The 16,400-nt window shown below is 43.5% G+C and overlaps 1 protein-coding gene across 1 annotated transcript in view; it reads left to right on the forward strand.

Annotated features, from left to right (window-relative positions):
• The first annotated feature begins 2,812 nt into the window (after nt 1–2,812).
• GDAP1L1 (ganglioside induced differentiation associated protein 1 like 1) overlaps nt 2,813–16,400 on the forward strand; it is a 33,676-nt gene continuing 20,088 nt past the window's right edge. Inside the window, exon 1 of the mRNA XM_083147006.1 lies at nt 2,813–3,221. Coding sequence (XP_083003132.1) covers nt 3,042–3,221 — 180 coding nt within the window. The 5' untranslated portion in view covers nt 2,813–3,041. The remainder of the gene's footprint in view (nt 3,222–16,400) is intronic.

Genomic DNA, 16,400 nt, shown 5'->3' on the forward strand with positions numbered 1-16,400 from the left:
AGAGTGGAATAAGGCATCCAGCCAGGTGTGTGTGTGTGTGTGTGTGTGTGTGTGAGAGTGTGAGTGTGTGTGTGTGTGTGTGTGTGTGGTTAGGGGTATAAGCAACCTACGTCTATGGTGTCATATAATTAAATAGAGCTGATTTGGTTCAGCACTCCACAATGATAATGCCATACCTCCCAACTGTCACGATTTTAGAGGGACAGTCCCGATTTTCGGGTCCTGTCCCTCTGTCCCACCCCCGGCAGGCATTGTCCCGCTGCGGGGGGTGGCAGTTGGGAGACCCTCCAATCTAGTAGAATAGACGCTGTGCGCATGCGCACAGCGTCTATTCTCGTATGAAAATGAGGTTGCGGCTAATTAGCATAAGCCGCACCCTCATTTGCATACGCCCCGCCCCTTTTTCGGGCGGCCGCGCGAGTGTCCCTATTTCTTCTGGCTAAAAGTTGGGAGGTATGTAATGCATTAACCTGGGTGCCCTTGCCAAGTTCATGCAACATATGTGTTTCTTGGTGCTCTGTGGGGACTAGAGGACATGGCGTAACACTCCAGGATTTAGAAATAGCAAATCTTTTTTTAGAAAGTTTCTGGACTAAGCCCAATGTCCCAATCTCAGGAAAAATAGATACAAACAAGGTAAGATTTTCTACGTCATTGGTTTGTCACTACATTTCCTGAAGACAGAAACACCCATAAAGATTTGCTATTACTAAATCCTGGAATGCTGCGCCATGTTCTCCCTGGTGGTGGGCCATTTGCTTGTGTTGCCCCCCGGGCTGAAAGTTGCCAGCCAGCCCCTGTGTAGACCTATCAACCGGATAAACCAGACCTGGAAATTTTGTTGTGAATTCAAAGCTGCCACACATGGGCCCTTATTCTGATCGGTGCGGCTGGATCCGAATATGCGGCCAGGACCGTGCGTGCGAAACCCCGCCTTCCATACGGATCGCCAACTCCGTCCGTATGCGGTAAGAAGCTGTCCGAATGGACCGCACGTGTATTTTTCACAGAATACGCCTCCTCCATCTCAGGGAACCTCCCCCATCATTCGATGGTCACAGACCATCGAAAGCAGGACCGAGTGCTCCACCAGCTCCCGCAACCTCAGACCACACGGACATTTTTCCGTGCAAAAGCAGGGATCTGGGCGGGCAGCTGACATCCGGCGATGTCATATGTCCGCCCCCTACACGTGCGTCACGGCCGCATTACCATACGTACGCCCAGTGTTTTCATGGGAACGCCCATGAAACGCGGGGCGTATGCATATGGTAATGAGCCCAAATAGCCCTTCACGCCCCTCTCCACCCCCTGTTCGGAGTGTTCACATATCATGCGGGATTTGGCCGTACTCCCCGCTCGCACATGCGCAGAGACGCCTCTGCACATGCGCAGACACAAAGCATCGGCGGGCCGAACGCACGCGGACATTACCGCACCGATCAGAATAAGGGCCATGGTGAGATTTTGTGTTTGATTACTATTTAGTCAAAATCGAATCGCAATCGAATGGACATCAAATGTTTTCAGCTTCATTCGATCCTGATGCATGCTCCCGTTTAGTGCAAGTGGAACAGTAAAATAGACTCGGCAGGCAAGACTATATAGTAGTACAGATCTGTATTATATAGTCCAAATCTAATGCAATTTGTTGCATATAATTCGATCCCGATCGAATCGCAAGCAAATTTGCACACTGTGTGAACACACCTTTAAGGGGTGTACACACACTTCAATCCAGCGGCCGTCAATACCAATTCGATATCGAAAGTCGCCGGGACCCGGCAGGTGTCGACATTGATGAGGAGGGAGGGACGGACAGATGGCGCAAGGATGGCACGCAGGGGGAGGGAGGGGGATGCTGCATTAAGCAGCATGGGACTGCATTCAATCTGCTTGATCGAAGCGGAAATAAACTTGCCAGGCAAATCTATTTCTGCTTTCGATCCCGATGCCATGGTACTGCGCATCGAGATCAAATCCGAATGTTATGCAGCTAAACACTGTTGGATTCAGAGTCATTTTCGATTTGATTTAGAATAGACTATATAGTCCAAATCAAATCCAAAATGACTCTGAATCAAAGCGTGTGTACACGGCATTAGATTTATTAACTGATCAGTGTTCAACTTCAAATTTCCAGCAATATTGTATCCGGCAGTTCTGAATTCCCAAATCATGCCAGGGAAAGAAATTAAATAAGTGTCCCTATACATATTATAGACCATAATATAGTGCCTTATTAGTCTTTTCATCAATAATTGTGTCCTCTTTTATAATTTAATTAATAGTGTCCCATTTATAATTTATTATTAATGTATAAAATCCTTCAGGTTTTCATGTTACAAAAGGCATCAATGTGTGATCTTGCAAAGGTGTCCCGATATGACTTGTGGTGTAATTATAATAAATTATGAAGTCACTCTCCTGTAATCTCAATGTGCAGTGTGTTTCTTTGGAACCTGTAATAAATCCCAAGCAGCTGTGATACATTGTACACTGACATCATCCCAATTTATAAAAATGTTATATTCCTCAAATCCAATACATTTTTGTTTTAAATAATGCTGATTTTTTTTTAACCTGCACTTAACAGATGAATTCAGTTAGCAAGTCAATAGTATATGTGCAAAATAATTAAGTGGCTTTAATTAAAGAAATGAAATGTGCAGCATGACAATAATGAGAAAGCAAATACAGTAGTGACCTTTGGCTGCACGTTGCATCCTATATACTGCTATATACTGCGATTTATGAGCCCAATATTCTTCCTCGAAGCAATTTATCACACACACACAAGCCACCCCCCGCTTTGCTGACTTAATATCTGAGGGAGATTCCTGATGTTATGGTCCAAGCTGTTAATGATGTGAGCATTTATCTGTCAGTCTCTCTCAGCACCTGAGTCCCAGGCTGCTGTATCTGATGAGTAATAGGATGGAGGCTCTCTGCTAGTGGTGATGTCCACAGAACAAGCCATGTGATGCTTTTGCTGGAGCAGCAGCTCTCTGGCTGTCTCCTTTCTTCTGTCTCCGGCTGTCATGGCGACTGCCAGCAATCTTACTCCCACAAATTGCAGCTGGTGGCCTATTTCAGCTATAGAGAACGATGCAGGGAAGACAATTGATGGTGAGGAAAATTCAGAAGCATCTAACCCCAGCCTCAAATCCAAGGACAAGCTGGTTTTGTATCACTGGACACAGTCATTCAGCTCGCAGAAGGTGAGGGCATGCACTGACTGTATAAACGGCAGCAGGGTCCATTACCATGACTGAAGCAGCTCACTGCAACAGTACTGTATGTATGGTTTCTGTCAGTGTATGTGCTATGTGCATTATACAGTATATATGCATTGCTGTGCAAAGGTGCTTATGTTGCATTATACAGGGGATGCTCTATTCATTTATCCTCTGTACTGCAATTGTTTATTATTGCACTCATCTATAGATCTGGATGCAGATGATATAGTTTCAATTGCACCATATCTAAAGCATCAAGGACAGTCATGTACATTGTGAGAACATTTTAGTTATATGCACAGTGTTGTTGTCTGAGATAGTAGTACTGTAAGCTTGTATGCATATATACCTTTACTGCCATTTACTGTTCTACATGACTGACACAGATAAATACTATAGTGGAAAGATCGAGGCATTCTTTACATAGGACCATTCCCAATAAGGCTGTTAGCCTGTCTTATGTCATGCTTCTATTGCACATTTAGCTTGTGTACTCTTCCTACCTATTTAAGATATAAGGAAACTGCAAGAACCATAAGGCATGGGAAATGATGAGGAATTTCTCAGGCTTGAATATAAATGGTTGACCCTTTTGACCTCGTTTCTCTGTATTGACTGAAAATGTCATACTATAGTAAATCTTTACACTAGCATCTAGCATGGGATATAAAGGCGTTCCCAGTAGCAAATCCGCCCCCTCCCCTACACATACAGCGATAGCTTGTTGCAATCTTCTAATGCAAGCACTGTGATCGATGTATTAGGCCTCTTACGCCTATACATTATTTTTATGCTTGTTTTCGAAGGCTATTAAAGGAGATATGATGCTGATAGTCTTACAGATAATGTCAGCAAATATACCTGAGAAACATGCATTTTGGTGTACTGTAATGTCCATATTGCCTGCAGCCTTCAGACAGTGATATGGCATTTAATGGGATCACTCAGTGCCGTAGCTGGATTAGAGAGCTATAATGTCTAGGTAGACAGGCAATAGGTCGGCAGGTAAAAAAAAAAGGTTGACAGTGGTTAAGGTCCTTAGGTTTAAAATGCTGACTTGACAATGGTCGACATATGTTTTGGGGATACTTAGATGTATTATTAACCGTTGCTTAATTTACTATCCACGTGGACATCTACTGGGAATAGTAACCTGTTATGAGCTAAGGCAAGCTACCTTTCCCGAAGCCTGATGAAGGTACATGTTTGTACTGATGGTAGTCAAATAACATGGAACATACTAGATGTGGACTAACAAACAATTGTCAACTGTTGTCATGTCAACTTCTTCACCCTCTCGATCTATTGAACCTGTCAACCTAATACATGTTATCGACCTACTTACTGTCTACCTAGTCTTAGTAGATTTATTATACTACACCTACATACCTCCCAAATTTCAGAATGTCCGCAGCAGGATTGCAAGCGCATGTCTGAAATTCGGGGGCATGGTCTGCCAGCAAGGGGGCCTGGCCTACAAACATGTCACTCCAGTGAGGCCACGCCCCCATTTTGCCACTGTGGGGGTATGGCCCCTCTGGCTGCATGAATAGCATCTATTCATGGGTGATAGAGGGGACTCCCAACTGCCCCCACCGCGGGACAGTCCCACAAAAATGGGACGGTCCCACCAAAATCCGGACAGTTGAGAGGTAAGAACCTACACAGTGCATACAGAGAAGCTTTGAGAACATGCTGTTAATAAAAGTGAGAACAAAGTATATGATTTCTGTAAGATTTTAAACAGAGGCATTGGGTCACCAGCATGATGGTAGACAAGCATTAGGTCGACACCATTAGGTCCACATGCATTTAGGTCAACATGACTTAAGGTAGACATGCAGGAAGGTCGACATGGGTTAGGTCGACAGGGTCATTAGGTTGATAGGGTCATTAGGTCGACATAGGTAAGGTCGGCAGGGTAATTAGGTCGACATGGTTTTTTTTATTTTTTCTTGAGCAAAAATGTGCCAACAAGCGGTATTTCATGCTCTACCATCCACTAGGGTGTGGTGGGAGAATAAAATAGTGTGACAAGCGTAGCGAGGCACTACGCCCAAAGCATGGCGAGCAATGTTGACATTCCAGTTTAAAAAAAAAAAAAAACATGTCGACTTTTTCAACGTCGACCTTACCCATTTCGACCTAATGATCCTGCTGACCTTACCCATGCCGACCCAATGACCCTGTCGACCTAAAGTCATGTCTACTTTCCTGTATGTTGACCTTAACTCATGTCGACCTAAATGCATGTCGACCTAATGGTGTCGACCTAATGAATGTCTAACAACTTGCTGTTGACCAACTGATCCACACCCCCAGAGGAGGGGCCGCAGCACAGTTTAAAATTCAAATAGTGGAGCAGCACCTATTACCAGTGAGTCAGTTTGAAATGGCAGTTGGTATTCCTCCTCTACTTGAATTTTGAACTGTGCTGCTGCCTCTCCTTTGGAGTCTCCCCTGGATGTAACAATTGTTTTTCTGTACCTGGTTATGGGCCTGATTATGAGTAGAGAATAAAGCAGAAAGAGCAAGTAACTGTGCACCTGGACATACGCTGCTGCAATGCAAGGGGTGCAAATGCTGGACAGATTTATTTTTAGATTTCAGTTTGGGCACATCCCTTTCAAATCTAAGAACTATATTTACTAAGATGGGAATTTAATTGAAGATTTTGCCCATAGCAACCAGTCTGTCTCTTTTCTTGTAGAAGGTGCTGAATAAATAAGAAGTATAATCTGATTGGTTGCTATGGGCAACATTACATCTTCAATAGTAAATTTACCCTAAATATCTGCAGATACCGGGCTTGATTCAGATGTGGGTGGAGCAGGGGAAAAAGTGAGGGAGAATGAGGTGGAACTGAGTTCCACCACCTATAATGGTAGGGGTAACTGAGCTCCACCTCTACCACAGCCCTGAACAGTAATTCCAAAAGAAAAGCCTGTCCCAGTGGCTTCTTCTTCTGGCACGGCGTATGTGATGTCATGCCATCACTGCCAAAGAAGTGAAGAAGAGCCACTAAGAGGAGCAGGCTCTGTGCTTGCTGAAGACGGAGTGAGAGGGGGCTGGAGGAACTCACAGGTGGGGGAAGATGCTGGAGGGACACAGGGCATGGAGCTGCTGAGGGACATGGACAGTTAGCTGGAGTGACAGAGACAGATGTGTATAAGCAGCACAACTGTGAACATTGTGTGTATAAGTACTATGTGGTGTAAAATGAATCAAGGGCACTACATGCGGTGTAATGTGTATATGATTGTGCTACTGTGCAGTGGCGTAGCTACCATACGGCAGCCACCACGGCTGCTTGGGGGAGCAAGCGCCAGCGGGGCGTCGCCGGTGCTCATCAGGTGGCAGAAGCAGAGAGGATGGCAGGAGAGCCACCCGTGCCATCACCGCCGCAAATTCCTGGTCTGGCACCGCAGATATCCTCCTGGCTACGTCTCCTGCAGTTCTAATGAAAAATTACACGACAAAATGGCTGCCCCCATACAGCAGACAGTTTTTTAGGAATGTTAGAGGAGGCCACGGCATTAGGGGGCAGCCATTTTGTTGTGTAATTTTTCATTAGAACTGCAGGAGACAGAGCCAGGAGGATATCTGCGGTGCCGGACCAGGAATGCGGCGGCGGCATACGGCGGGGTAAGGGAGGTGCTTAACTTTACTCGGGCGGGCGGGTGGGGGGGGCTATGGGGAGGTGGTGATGTCAATATTGGCGAGGGGCGCAAAAATGTTAGTTACGCCACTGCTACTGTGTGTTGTAATTTTAATTGGAGTATTCTTTCTTGTGCGACCATTATCCCTTTATGGGAGGTAGGGCACAGATTTCCTGGCACTGGTCTAGACTCTAATGGGGCGGGAGGGGGGTGTCAGTGTCAGGGGAAAAGAGTTCGACCACCTACGGTTGCCACCTCATCCCTTTAAAACTGGAGACATATTATTTACACAGGTTCTGTGGCTGATTAAAAAAATACAGTTGGAATGAAGTCTGATGGCTGTTTAAAAAAAACAGTTGAAATTGAGTCTTGAAAGCCAGCCACAGAACCTGTGTAATTAATATGTCTCCAGTTTTAAAGGGATGAGGTGGCAACCCTGCCACCACCTCTCCAGGACCACTTTAAGCCCTGGGTTGGAGTGTTTATTACTGTTTCTTACTTGGAAGCAGCAATCATACAGAGAGACAAGTTAATGCAAAATGAGGTATCTGAGTCTTCCTGCATTCATCTGTGATCCATTGCTTAGTCCTAGGACAGAGCATCAGATCTCTTGTGCCTCAGTCAGCTGGCATGCTCCTACCAAGATGCCAGGAAATCTCCAATGGAAGATGGAGATCCTGACCTTGCCACCCTACAAAATGATGTGACACACCGAACCCTCTCCAAATGGCTGTAAACTGTCAATCACTTGATATCTGCAGCCATTTTGTTTCTGAATACTGCACATGCGTAGTACCGTTCCTCCACAAAGTACTGATACTTTGAGACACGCACAGCAGGACTGCTTATGCCACTACTGTGTGCTTCTCTCCCCTCGGGCTGTAAACACATGAGATCAGCCTGATCTGCGGATTTGCGTTATTTTTTTTTAAATGCCCCCCCCCCCCCCCAGCATAATCAGCCCCAGGCTCATTGAGCCGGTCCTGGTTCCCTAAATACGGGGGTAACAATCATGGTGAACCCCGTATTTAAGAAACCAGCACCACGCTCTTGGACCAGTACTGGTTCCAAAAATACGGGGGACATATTTTGGGACCAGCACTGGGTTCCAACACCCAGCGGCATTATGCCACAGCCGCGTTACACTTTTTATGCAAGGTCCCCCAGCCGAACCATGATCACCCTGGCTGGTCAGTCCTGGACAGAGTACCTTTCCAGGGCTGAAGCCCGGGGCTTTCTCCAGCCTCCCTGGATGGTGGCTGCCGGTTGATCCAGGGAGGCTGGAGATAGCCTCCCTGGATCAGCCCCCCCAGGCTTCCCTTTCCAGGGAGGCTGGAGATAGCCTCCCTGGAAACCCCCCCAGGCTTCCCTTTCCAGCCTCCCTGGATGGTGGGTCCCGGCTGATTAATTTGTGTAAAATAAAAGGGAATTTTAAAAAAACATTACTTTTTACAGTAGAACTACAAGGCATTAATGGGCCCCCTTCAGCTTGTAGTTAATTTGTAAAAAGAACATTAAAATAAACACTCACCTAGAAAACTAAAACTTTATTAGGCACACTAAACCCGCATTCACACATACTTACCTCATTCCCCCATAAAAGGGGCTCCGGGGCTGTCAGCAGAGTCTCTGTGACACAGGGAATCCCGCTGACCTCTGTGCCAGGGACCCTGCTCAGCCCTGATTGTCTGAAAGCATCTCCATGGAGATGCCTATTGCCATTCAGGGCTAAGCTCAGGCCTGATTGGCTGTAGGCATCTCCACGAAGATGCTGTCAGCCAATCAATGTTGTGCGGGCTCCCCGGCATAACGTCACAGGGGGTCCACTGACTGTCCCGCAGCCGCTCTTTCAGGGGAAAGAGGAAGGGTAAGGTTGTGTGAATGCAGGTATAGTGTGTCTCATAAAGTTTTACTTTTCTAGGTGTGTGTGTTTGTTTTACCATTTTTTACAGGTGAACTACAAGTCTAAGGGGGCCCATTAATGCCTATTTGTGGTATGACACAGTTTTTTGTCCCCCGTATTTTTGTAACTAGGGCCGGTCTAAGAGTCTGGTGCTGGTTTCTTAAATACAGGGATCCCCATGATTTTTCACCCCATATTTAGGGAACCAGGACCAGCTCAATGAGCCTGGAGTTGGTTCTGCTCAGAGGGTGGGGGGACCCCAAGCCTTTTTTTTAATTAAATTTAACTTTACAACTTTTTTTTTTAGAACACCATGCACATATCTCACTGATCTGTGCATGGTTCTGTCAAACTTCCCAGCCTAGACCTGGTCTTTTTGTTTAGCAGTTTTTGGTCTTTTAAGGTATTTGTAATTAAAAATTTACACCCGATTACATTTGCAATTTTTATGTTTTCTATGAGAAAACCTCTTGATGCGATTTTGAATGTGTTTTTTTTCTAACAGGTCAAAGTGTGCAAATGTTACACCCTTTTAAAGTACAAAACCTATGATTTCGGCCATTTTTTAACAAAATATTGCACATGCTAAAAAATCGCACCCTATTACATTTTGCCCAAGTTGTTATTACAGCATATTGGAATGCTCATAGTGAGAGTCTGTCCTGTGGCAGGTGCAGATTTTCTATCTGAGGATGGTCAGAGGGAATGCTTAGGTATGTGTGTATGCAAATACTTTAGTGCCACTACTGCTACACACCCATAAGACAAACAATCTCTGGGAATTGGTTTAGCAACCTTTGACTCACCATTCATGAACGGGTGCCGTATGACTGCCCGACAGGGGGGATCCCGATGGTCAGTATCCCCACGTCGGAATCCCGACTGCTGGTGTTCCGACAGGGGGTATCCCGACCCACAGTGGTCTTCTTCCTTGTGGGGGTCCATGACCCCCATAGAGCGTGGCGAGTTCAGCAAGCCCACAAGGGGCTTCTTTGCACTCGCCCCCTGTCAGAGCATTGGCAGTTGGGATTCCGACGTCGGGATACTGACTGTTGGGATCCCCCCTGTTGGACCGCCATACCACACCGATCAGGAAGACCCAGCCTATTTCTAAGATTTCTGACACCATACGTTAGACACAACAGCGCTTTAAATTTTTTTTTTTAAATTATGTAATACCTATTTTTATTTATGTCATATTATAGATGTGAACATCATGGGTTTTGGTTTTAAGTCCTCACTGAGTTTTGATTTTGGCAAAACGTCCCTCAAGTATTCTGGCTCAGATCTGTTTTTGTTTCGATTAAAAACACAATTCAAAATATTGATATTCATTGATGAAAAATTGATTTAAAAGATGGCTACAGTTTAATGGTGTGTACACACTTGTACAATGTGTATGAGATTTTGACTAGTCAAAATCTCATCTGGATCGCATGCAGATTGTATGGGTTTTAATTCTTGCGATCCCGATGCGCGCTCCTGTATCGCAGCCAGAAAGTCTTGGCTGCATAGACTATATAGTGCAGATCTGCACTATATAGTCTAAATTGTATGCAGATAGTCTAAATTGTATACATAGTCTAAATTGTAATCTAGTCTAAATTGTACATGTGTGTACACACCTTTAAACTACCCAACTGTCGGCCCGGCATACCACACCCGGTACTCTCATGTGTAGAATGAACAATGCATGAATTTGATGATTTTGTAAGAATTGTGTAACTTGCTTTACTATTCTGTAGTAAAAAAAAATCAAGAGATGACTTTGAGGCACTTTTATTTTAATATATCAATATAAAACGTATAACACCCCTCCCCCTATAAATAAAGAAAACTTGAAATGTGTGTATATATATATATATATATATATATATATATATATATATATATATATATATATATATATATATATATAAGTCTTTCTTTCAATTATTAAGCACCATTCCACCTTTCTGTGGGGTACTAGAGCATTTCTGTTGTATTACTACACCGCAGCCTAAAACTTTGTTGCTTTGTCACTAGATGTTAGTGAAGCGATAGGCTGCAGGATCATGTTTAGCCTACAATATGGCTGCCTCCACAGTGTGTATCCTGTATTCCATAGGCATCAGTAGTTTTTATATCACCTTAAATTATTAAAATATGAATTGTATAGTATTAAAGGAGATTCATTCACTGAATTCATTTGTTGGTTTAAAACACTTCAGAACTGCCAAAGATTTTCATATCTCTCTTGGTACTAATTTAATGTACTGATTGAAAGTTCTGTTAATTACAACATTGTCAACCTTCAGTTATATAAAGTAGGTACTCCCCATTGTGTTTGCTGATTGTTTAAGCTGTATTGAATATTTTCTAAAAGCTGTGTGCTCCAGAGGCTTCCTCTTATTTAATAGTGAAATCAATGAAGTAGCTTAATTTAACAGCAATAATAGCAGACCACCCCAGGATGCTGTTATCAAGATTTTCTGTACATGAAATACAGATGATCGATTAGAATTCCATTTACCTTCAGGGTTTTCATGGTGAATTTCTGCTTGTAACATGTGAAAATCTTTTCCACTGCAATCAAGTTATAATAATGATCGGGGTAGCGGTGTAGGTGTGTGTGTTACGGGGGGATGGGGGGGGGGGTTGTCACTGGGAAGTTTACCCAACATTACAAAACTTTACATGGTCACTATTTACCAGTAATAGCTAGTATGGTAAAGCCTGAAATAATGACATTACTGGGAGCAGTAACACATAAATAATAAATTGAAAATCATTTTTATTAATTCAATAATTTTCTATTACAGAACCACTAACTTACAGAAGTTAATTTAGGAAGCACAAAATATACAGGTAGATCATTGTATTTTTAGCAATTTGTACACATAATGTAAGTGCGCACACACGCACACTCTCTTCTGCAACCTTTAGTGGAATTGTTGGTACACATGAAAATCTGCCTGGGGGAAAGAGTAAAAATGTAATCCACACTAAAGGATAAAGAAATAGATATCGCTCAGAGAGGACTTTCTGACCAATATCTTTACTGGATCCTTTTGTATGTACACACAATATCATTAACAATAGGTGCTTCTGTGCAGGGGCATAACCAGAACTCTTTGCGCCCATTAGCAACATTTTGCTATGCCCCCCCCCCCCCCCCAACAATAGGTGCTTCTGTGCAGGGGCATAATTAGAACTCTTTGCGCCCCTTAGCAACATTTTGCTATGCCCCCCCCAACAATAGGCGCTTCTGTGCAGGGGAGTAACTAGAACTCTTTGCGCCCCATAGAAACATTTTGCTATGCCCTCCCAACAATAGGTTCTTCTGTGCAGGGGCATAACTAGAACTCTTTGCGCCCCATATAAACATTTTGCTACCCCCCCCCCCCATCCTGCTGAGAGACAAAAATGATGCTGGTGAGAGAGAGGTGGCCTGGAAAAGAGAAGGAATGTGAGAATAGAGGGAGAGGAGCAAGAGAGAAAGGGAGGGCTAATATTCACAAAATGTAAACATCTTCTTTAAAGGCAAAGCCTTTCCATTAAACTGTTCTTTGATGCTATTGTGCCACTGATTTAATCCCTAACACTAAGGCAGAGGTCGCCACCCTTAATTGGGGTGAGAGTTACTTAACAAAAATTAAACCTCCTGAAGAGCTACTAAAATAAAAAATCTAGTAATTTTTCAAGTGGTCTGCGTACCTATCCGATCGATTTCTAGCCTTTGGCTCAACACATTGATCTGACCACTACCCGCATGGAGGCTTTTCTGTGGATCCCCTTTCCAGTGATTACAATTTACCTTTCTGCTTACCGACACTGTGCAGTGTCACCTGTGCTGCTGTCTCCCACAGCGGTGTTGATATATGTTGGTCTCCACCTGTCTGTTTTAGGGAGCGGACATTGGATCACTTCCTCCTAACTATCTCAACAGTATTGCAGCTAGATGAGTTACCAAAATTATGACTTGCAAGCTACAGGGTGGAGACCACTGCACTAAGGGGTCAATCCAAATAGATGTGAAGGGTGTGAGTTGCGTGGCATTTCAACTTCGTCAATGAGACAACAATTTGCACTGCCTACAGCCCAAGTTTGCCAAAAAATGGTATGTATTGACATGCTGACGTACAAGATTGGCCCCTTGACCTGGGTACACTCTACATAATTTGTGTCCCCAGGAACATCACCTTGGGGGATTGATCGGCATCAGCAAGTGCATACATGTGACGGAGTGTTGGGGCCAGCCATACTGCATTCAGAGGATGTTGCTGGCAATGAGTGGGAGCATGCATTGCACTAGACGATGTGCCCCATCTAAAAACCCACTCTACCATTCCCAATCAGAGTCTACGTGGATGGCAAAGTATTAAAAAGTTCAGAAAAATAAAAAATAAACCAAAAGTCATGTCAATCTTTTCATGTGTCAACCATAGCCATCAACCTTTTGTATGTGTTGAATGACAACATCTGAAATAATCAGATAAAAATCAAATGGGCCATTGAGACTAGGGGTTAAATTAACTAAAGGTTGTTAAAGCATACACTATAACTGTACCTTTTTGGCAGGTACAGCACCATTTTTTTATGGTCTGTACCTTTTTTTTGGGGTCTCCAACTGCCCATTGTAAGTATAAGAAAGGGGACGTGGTCACGCCTCCTTTTTCTGAATCTGTACCATTTGTTGTTCTTCAGATGTTGGAGGCTATGTAAAAGGAGACACAAGCATGTGTCCCACCTGGCTGTAGTAAAATTGACATTAGAAGACTGGGATGCTCTGTACTTTTCTGAGGTGTGCATCTCAACACCTGACTGAAGGACCCAGCAGCTGAAAGCACAGGACCAACAGCAGCTTAGAAGGCCTAGGTTTTTCCTTATACTATTAAATCTCATATCATTGTCTGCTGGCAAGGTCATACAGATGTTCCACTTCCATTGTTCCCACATAATAATGCTGTATGACCTTGTTAAGACTCAGCTTGAGCCAGATACTGCATGATTATGTCCTGTACCAGGCCTGCACAAGCTGCTTAGGTTCTGCTTTTTTTTTTGTAACTGGCTTTTTTGTCAGTTTCTGGTAATAAATTGCAGGTTACTTTTCACAGGCACCTCATACAGGTCATGGGAGCCCTCATCGCCCACAGTAAAACCTACATCTGCTTTCCTAGCCAGGAGTCACAGTGGCATGTACAAAAGGGTAGCATTTTGGCATCTTGCAGGCATGCTTAATGTACTGGGAGCTATAGTCTACTCAGCACACACATAGGGCTAAGACCTCTTAGGAATAATGCTCATCTTTACACAGAAAAGGCACCAACCCTAGGCCATGAATGAGCAGGTTGTCTGTAATGCAAAACAAAAAAATGGTGTCCTAGCTAGCTACTAGCTATCCTGGTTATTGTCAGGTTGCTTACATCCTTAGGATCCTATTCCTCTATGCTATTTTTCATGCCTACCAAATGCCCATGGGATGGCTGCAGGATAGGTGAAGTACTGTATAATATTTTATATAAACTTACATTTGAAAATGATAGACTGTGGCTGTTGCTCTGATGTGCTAATCATTCATTTTTTTTAAAGCTCTGTTAGGTAAGAATAACTAGTGTTAGGCTTTGGCCAATAGGAAAGCAATACAAGGTTTTAAGGGAGCAGATTTATTAAGCCTAGAGAAGAGATAAACTGGAGATAAAGTGGAGATAAGGTAAAAGGAGATAACGCACCAGCCAATGAACAGTGTTTGAAAATGACAGTTGGAAGTTGATTGGCTGGTGCTTTTACCATATCTCCACTTTATCTCCAGTTTATCTCTTCTCCAGGCTTAATAAATCTGCCCCTAAGTCGGTTGTAGGCTGGTTTTAAGTCAAAATAGATGAACTTTGGAACACCAAAATTGACCAATGTTGACGAACGTTTACAGATGACATTTAGGGGTTGATTCTGGTTGACTTGATATGCTGCCTGATGAATACCCGGGTTCCGTCGCTACCATGTGAGGGAATATGTAACAAAGACACATCCCCTGGCATGCCGCCACTGCAGGAGAAATCATTTCATGGTCCACAACCATCAAATGATTTCTTCTGCCTTCACAAAGAGCCAGTGGAGACTGACTTTTATTTGCGGTTGCCGGGATGAAGACAGGGTGGGCAGGTGACGTCACATGATTTTGATTTCTCTCACTTTTGTCTGTACTCTATTCATTGCACCATTCATTGCTGCTGCTCCTTCATTGAGTGATTTTGATTTTCAGTTTTAGAATGATATCAAGCTGACCTAGAGGCTAGAATACACTCTGATATCACATTTGTATCTTGCACAGTTGGAATGAAGAAACCTGAAAACCTTATAACCGGGTTTCCGCTTTCTTCACAGTAACGAAGAACAAGCAAAATTTGGAAAGTATCTGGGTCTGTTGTCTCGTCTGCCATAACTCCAATAAATGTCACCTCTATAACATATTCCATGTACACATCTAGCATGCCTGCTAGCAAATCATTCTGGATAAATGTTGATGGCCATTTGCATATGAAAGAATCTCTCTAAATGAATAAATCAGCTTCACTTGTATATTTCACCAGCACCAGAAATGTTCTGAGATTCTCTGATTCCTTCCCTTCATAGTGCCAACTCATTTACTCCATAAAATGAAACACAATTTTTTTTTCGTGGAAACAACTTCACTGATCTTGCACTGAGCATTACAGCGCTCTATCATTTGTGCACATTGCAAATACTGCACATGCTCGTACATTGAGTGAACCTAAATCAGGACAGGAGGAATTATTTTGGCTGTACTAATGCATGACAGACTCACTCTAAAGTATTATATACACTTTTATTGGAATATACAATATAGCTCTCAAACACTGCATACTGTACATAGCAGCATCTACAGTATATGTATTCAAATCATGTATTTCCGGGGGGACATGCATTGTTCTATGGGCCTCATTCAGAGTTTATCGCTAATGTGAGGATTGCAGTGAACTGTGAGGAGTAAGCTGCCACCCAGCCAGAAAGAGTAACCGCCCTTTGCAAAATTGCGATAGAATTGCGAATGTATCGCTAATCAGCATCCAATTATAAATCCATATGCAAATCACGGATCATTGAAAACTTTTTCTCTCTGTGCAAATGTGAGTAAAGACCCATACACATGGGGCGACCCAGCACTTTTGCTGAGCAACGCGCTTCATCACAATCGCTCAGCACACATCATGGGTGTCCCGCAACTCTTTCTGGTGAGCGGGGCTTTGGCTATTTTTAGTAGGCAAAGCCCCACGATCTAGGGAAAGCGAGTGTAAGCACTGACTTGCAATGGGCATAGATCTATCTGTTCTCTGAATAGATCGCTTAGAAAAGGGGCTGAAATCGCCTGTGTGTATGCCCCTTAAGTCTGAGGCTTCCACTAATCTGCAACTGAGACATGCTTACATTGGTCATTGCTGACACCACAGACCCTCCTCAATAATTCCTGGGCATGCCTGTGTTTTTCTAACACACCTAGAAAACATCAGGTTTCTACTCCCCAGTGAGAGGATTGCATTTATGATCCATAAACATTTTCTGTCAGTAATTCCCCTCGCATATGCACAATTCAATCGGTAT

Source organism: Crinia signifera, chromosome 6 (genome assembly GCF_055691185.1).
Source record: "Crinia signifera chromosome 6, ASM5569118v1, whole genome shotgun sequence".
NCBI lineage: Eukaryota > Metazoa > Chordata > Amphibia > Anura > Myobatrachidae > Crinia > Crinia signifera.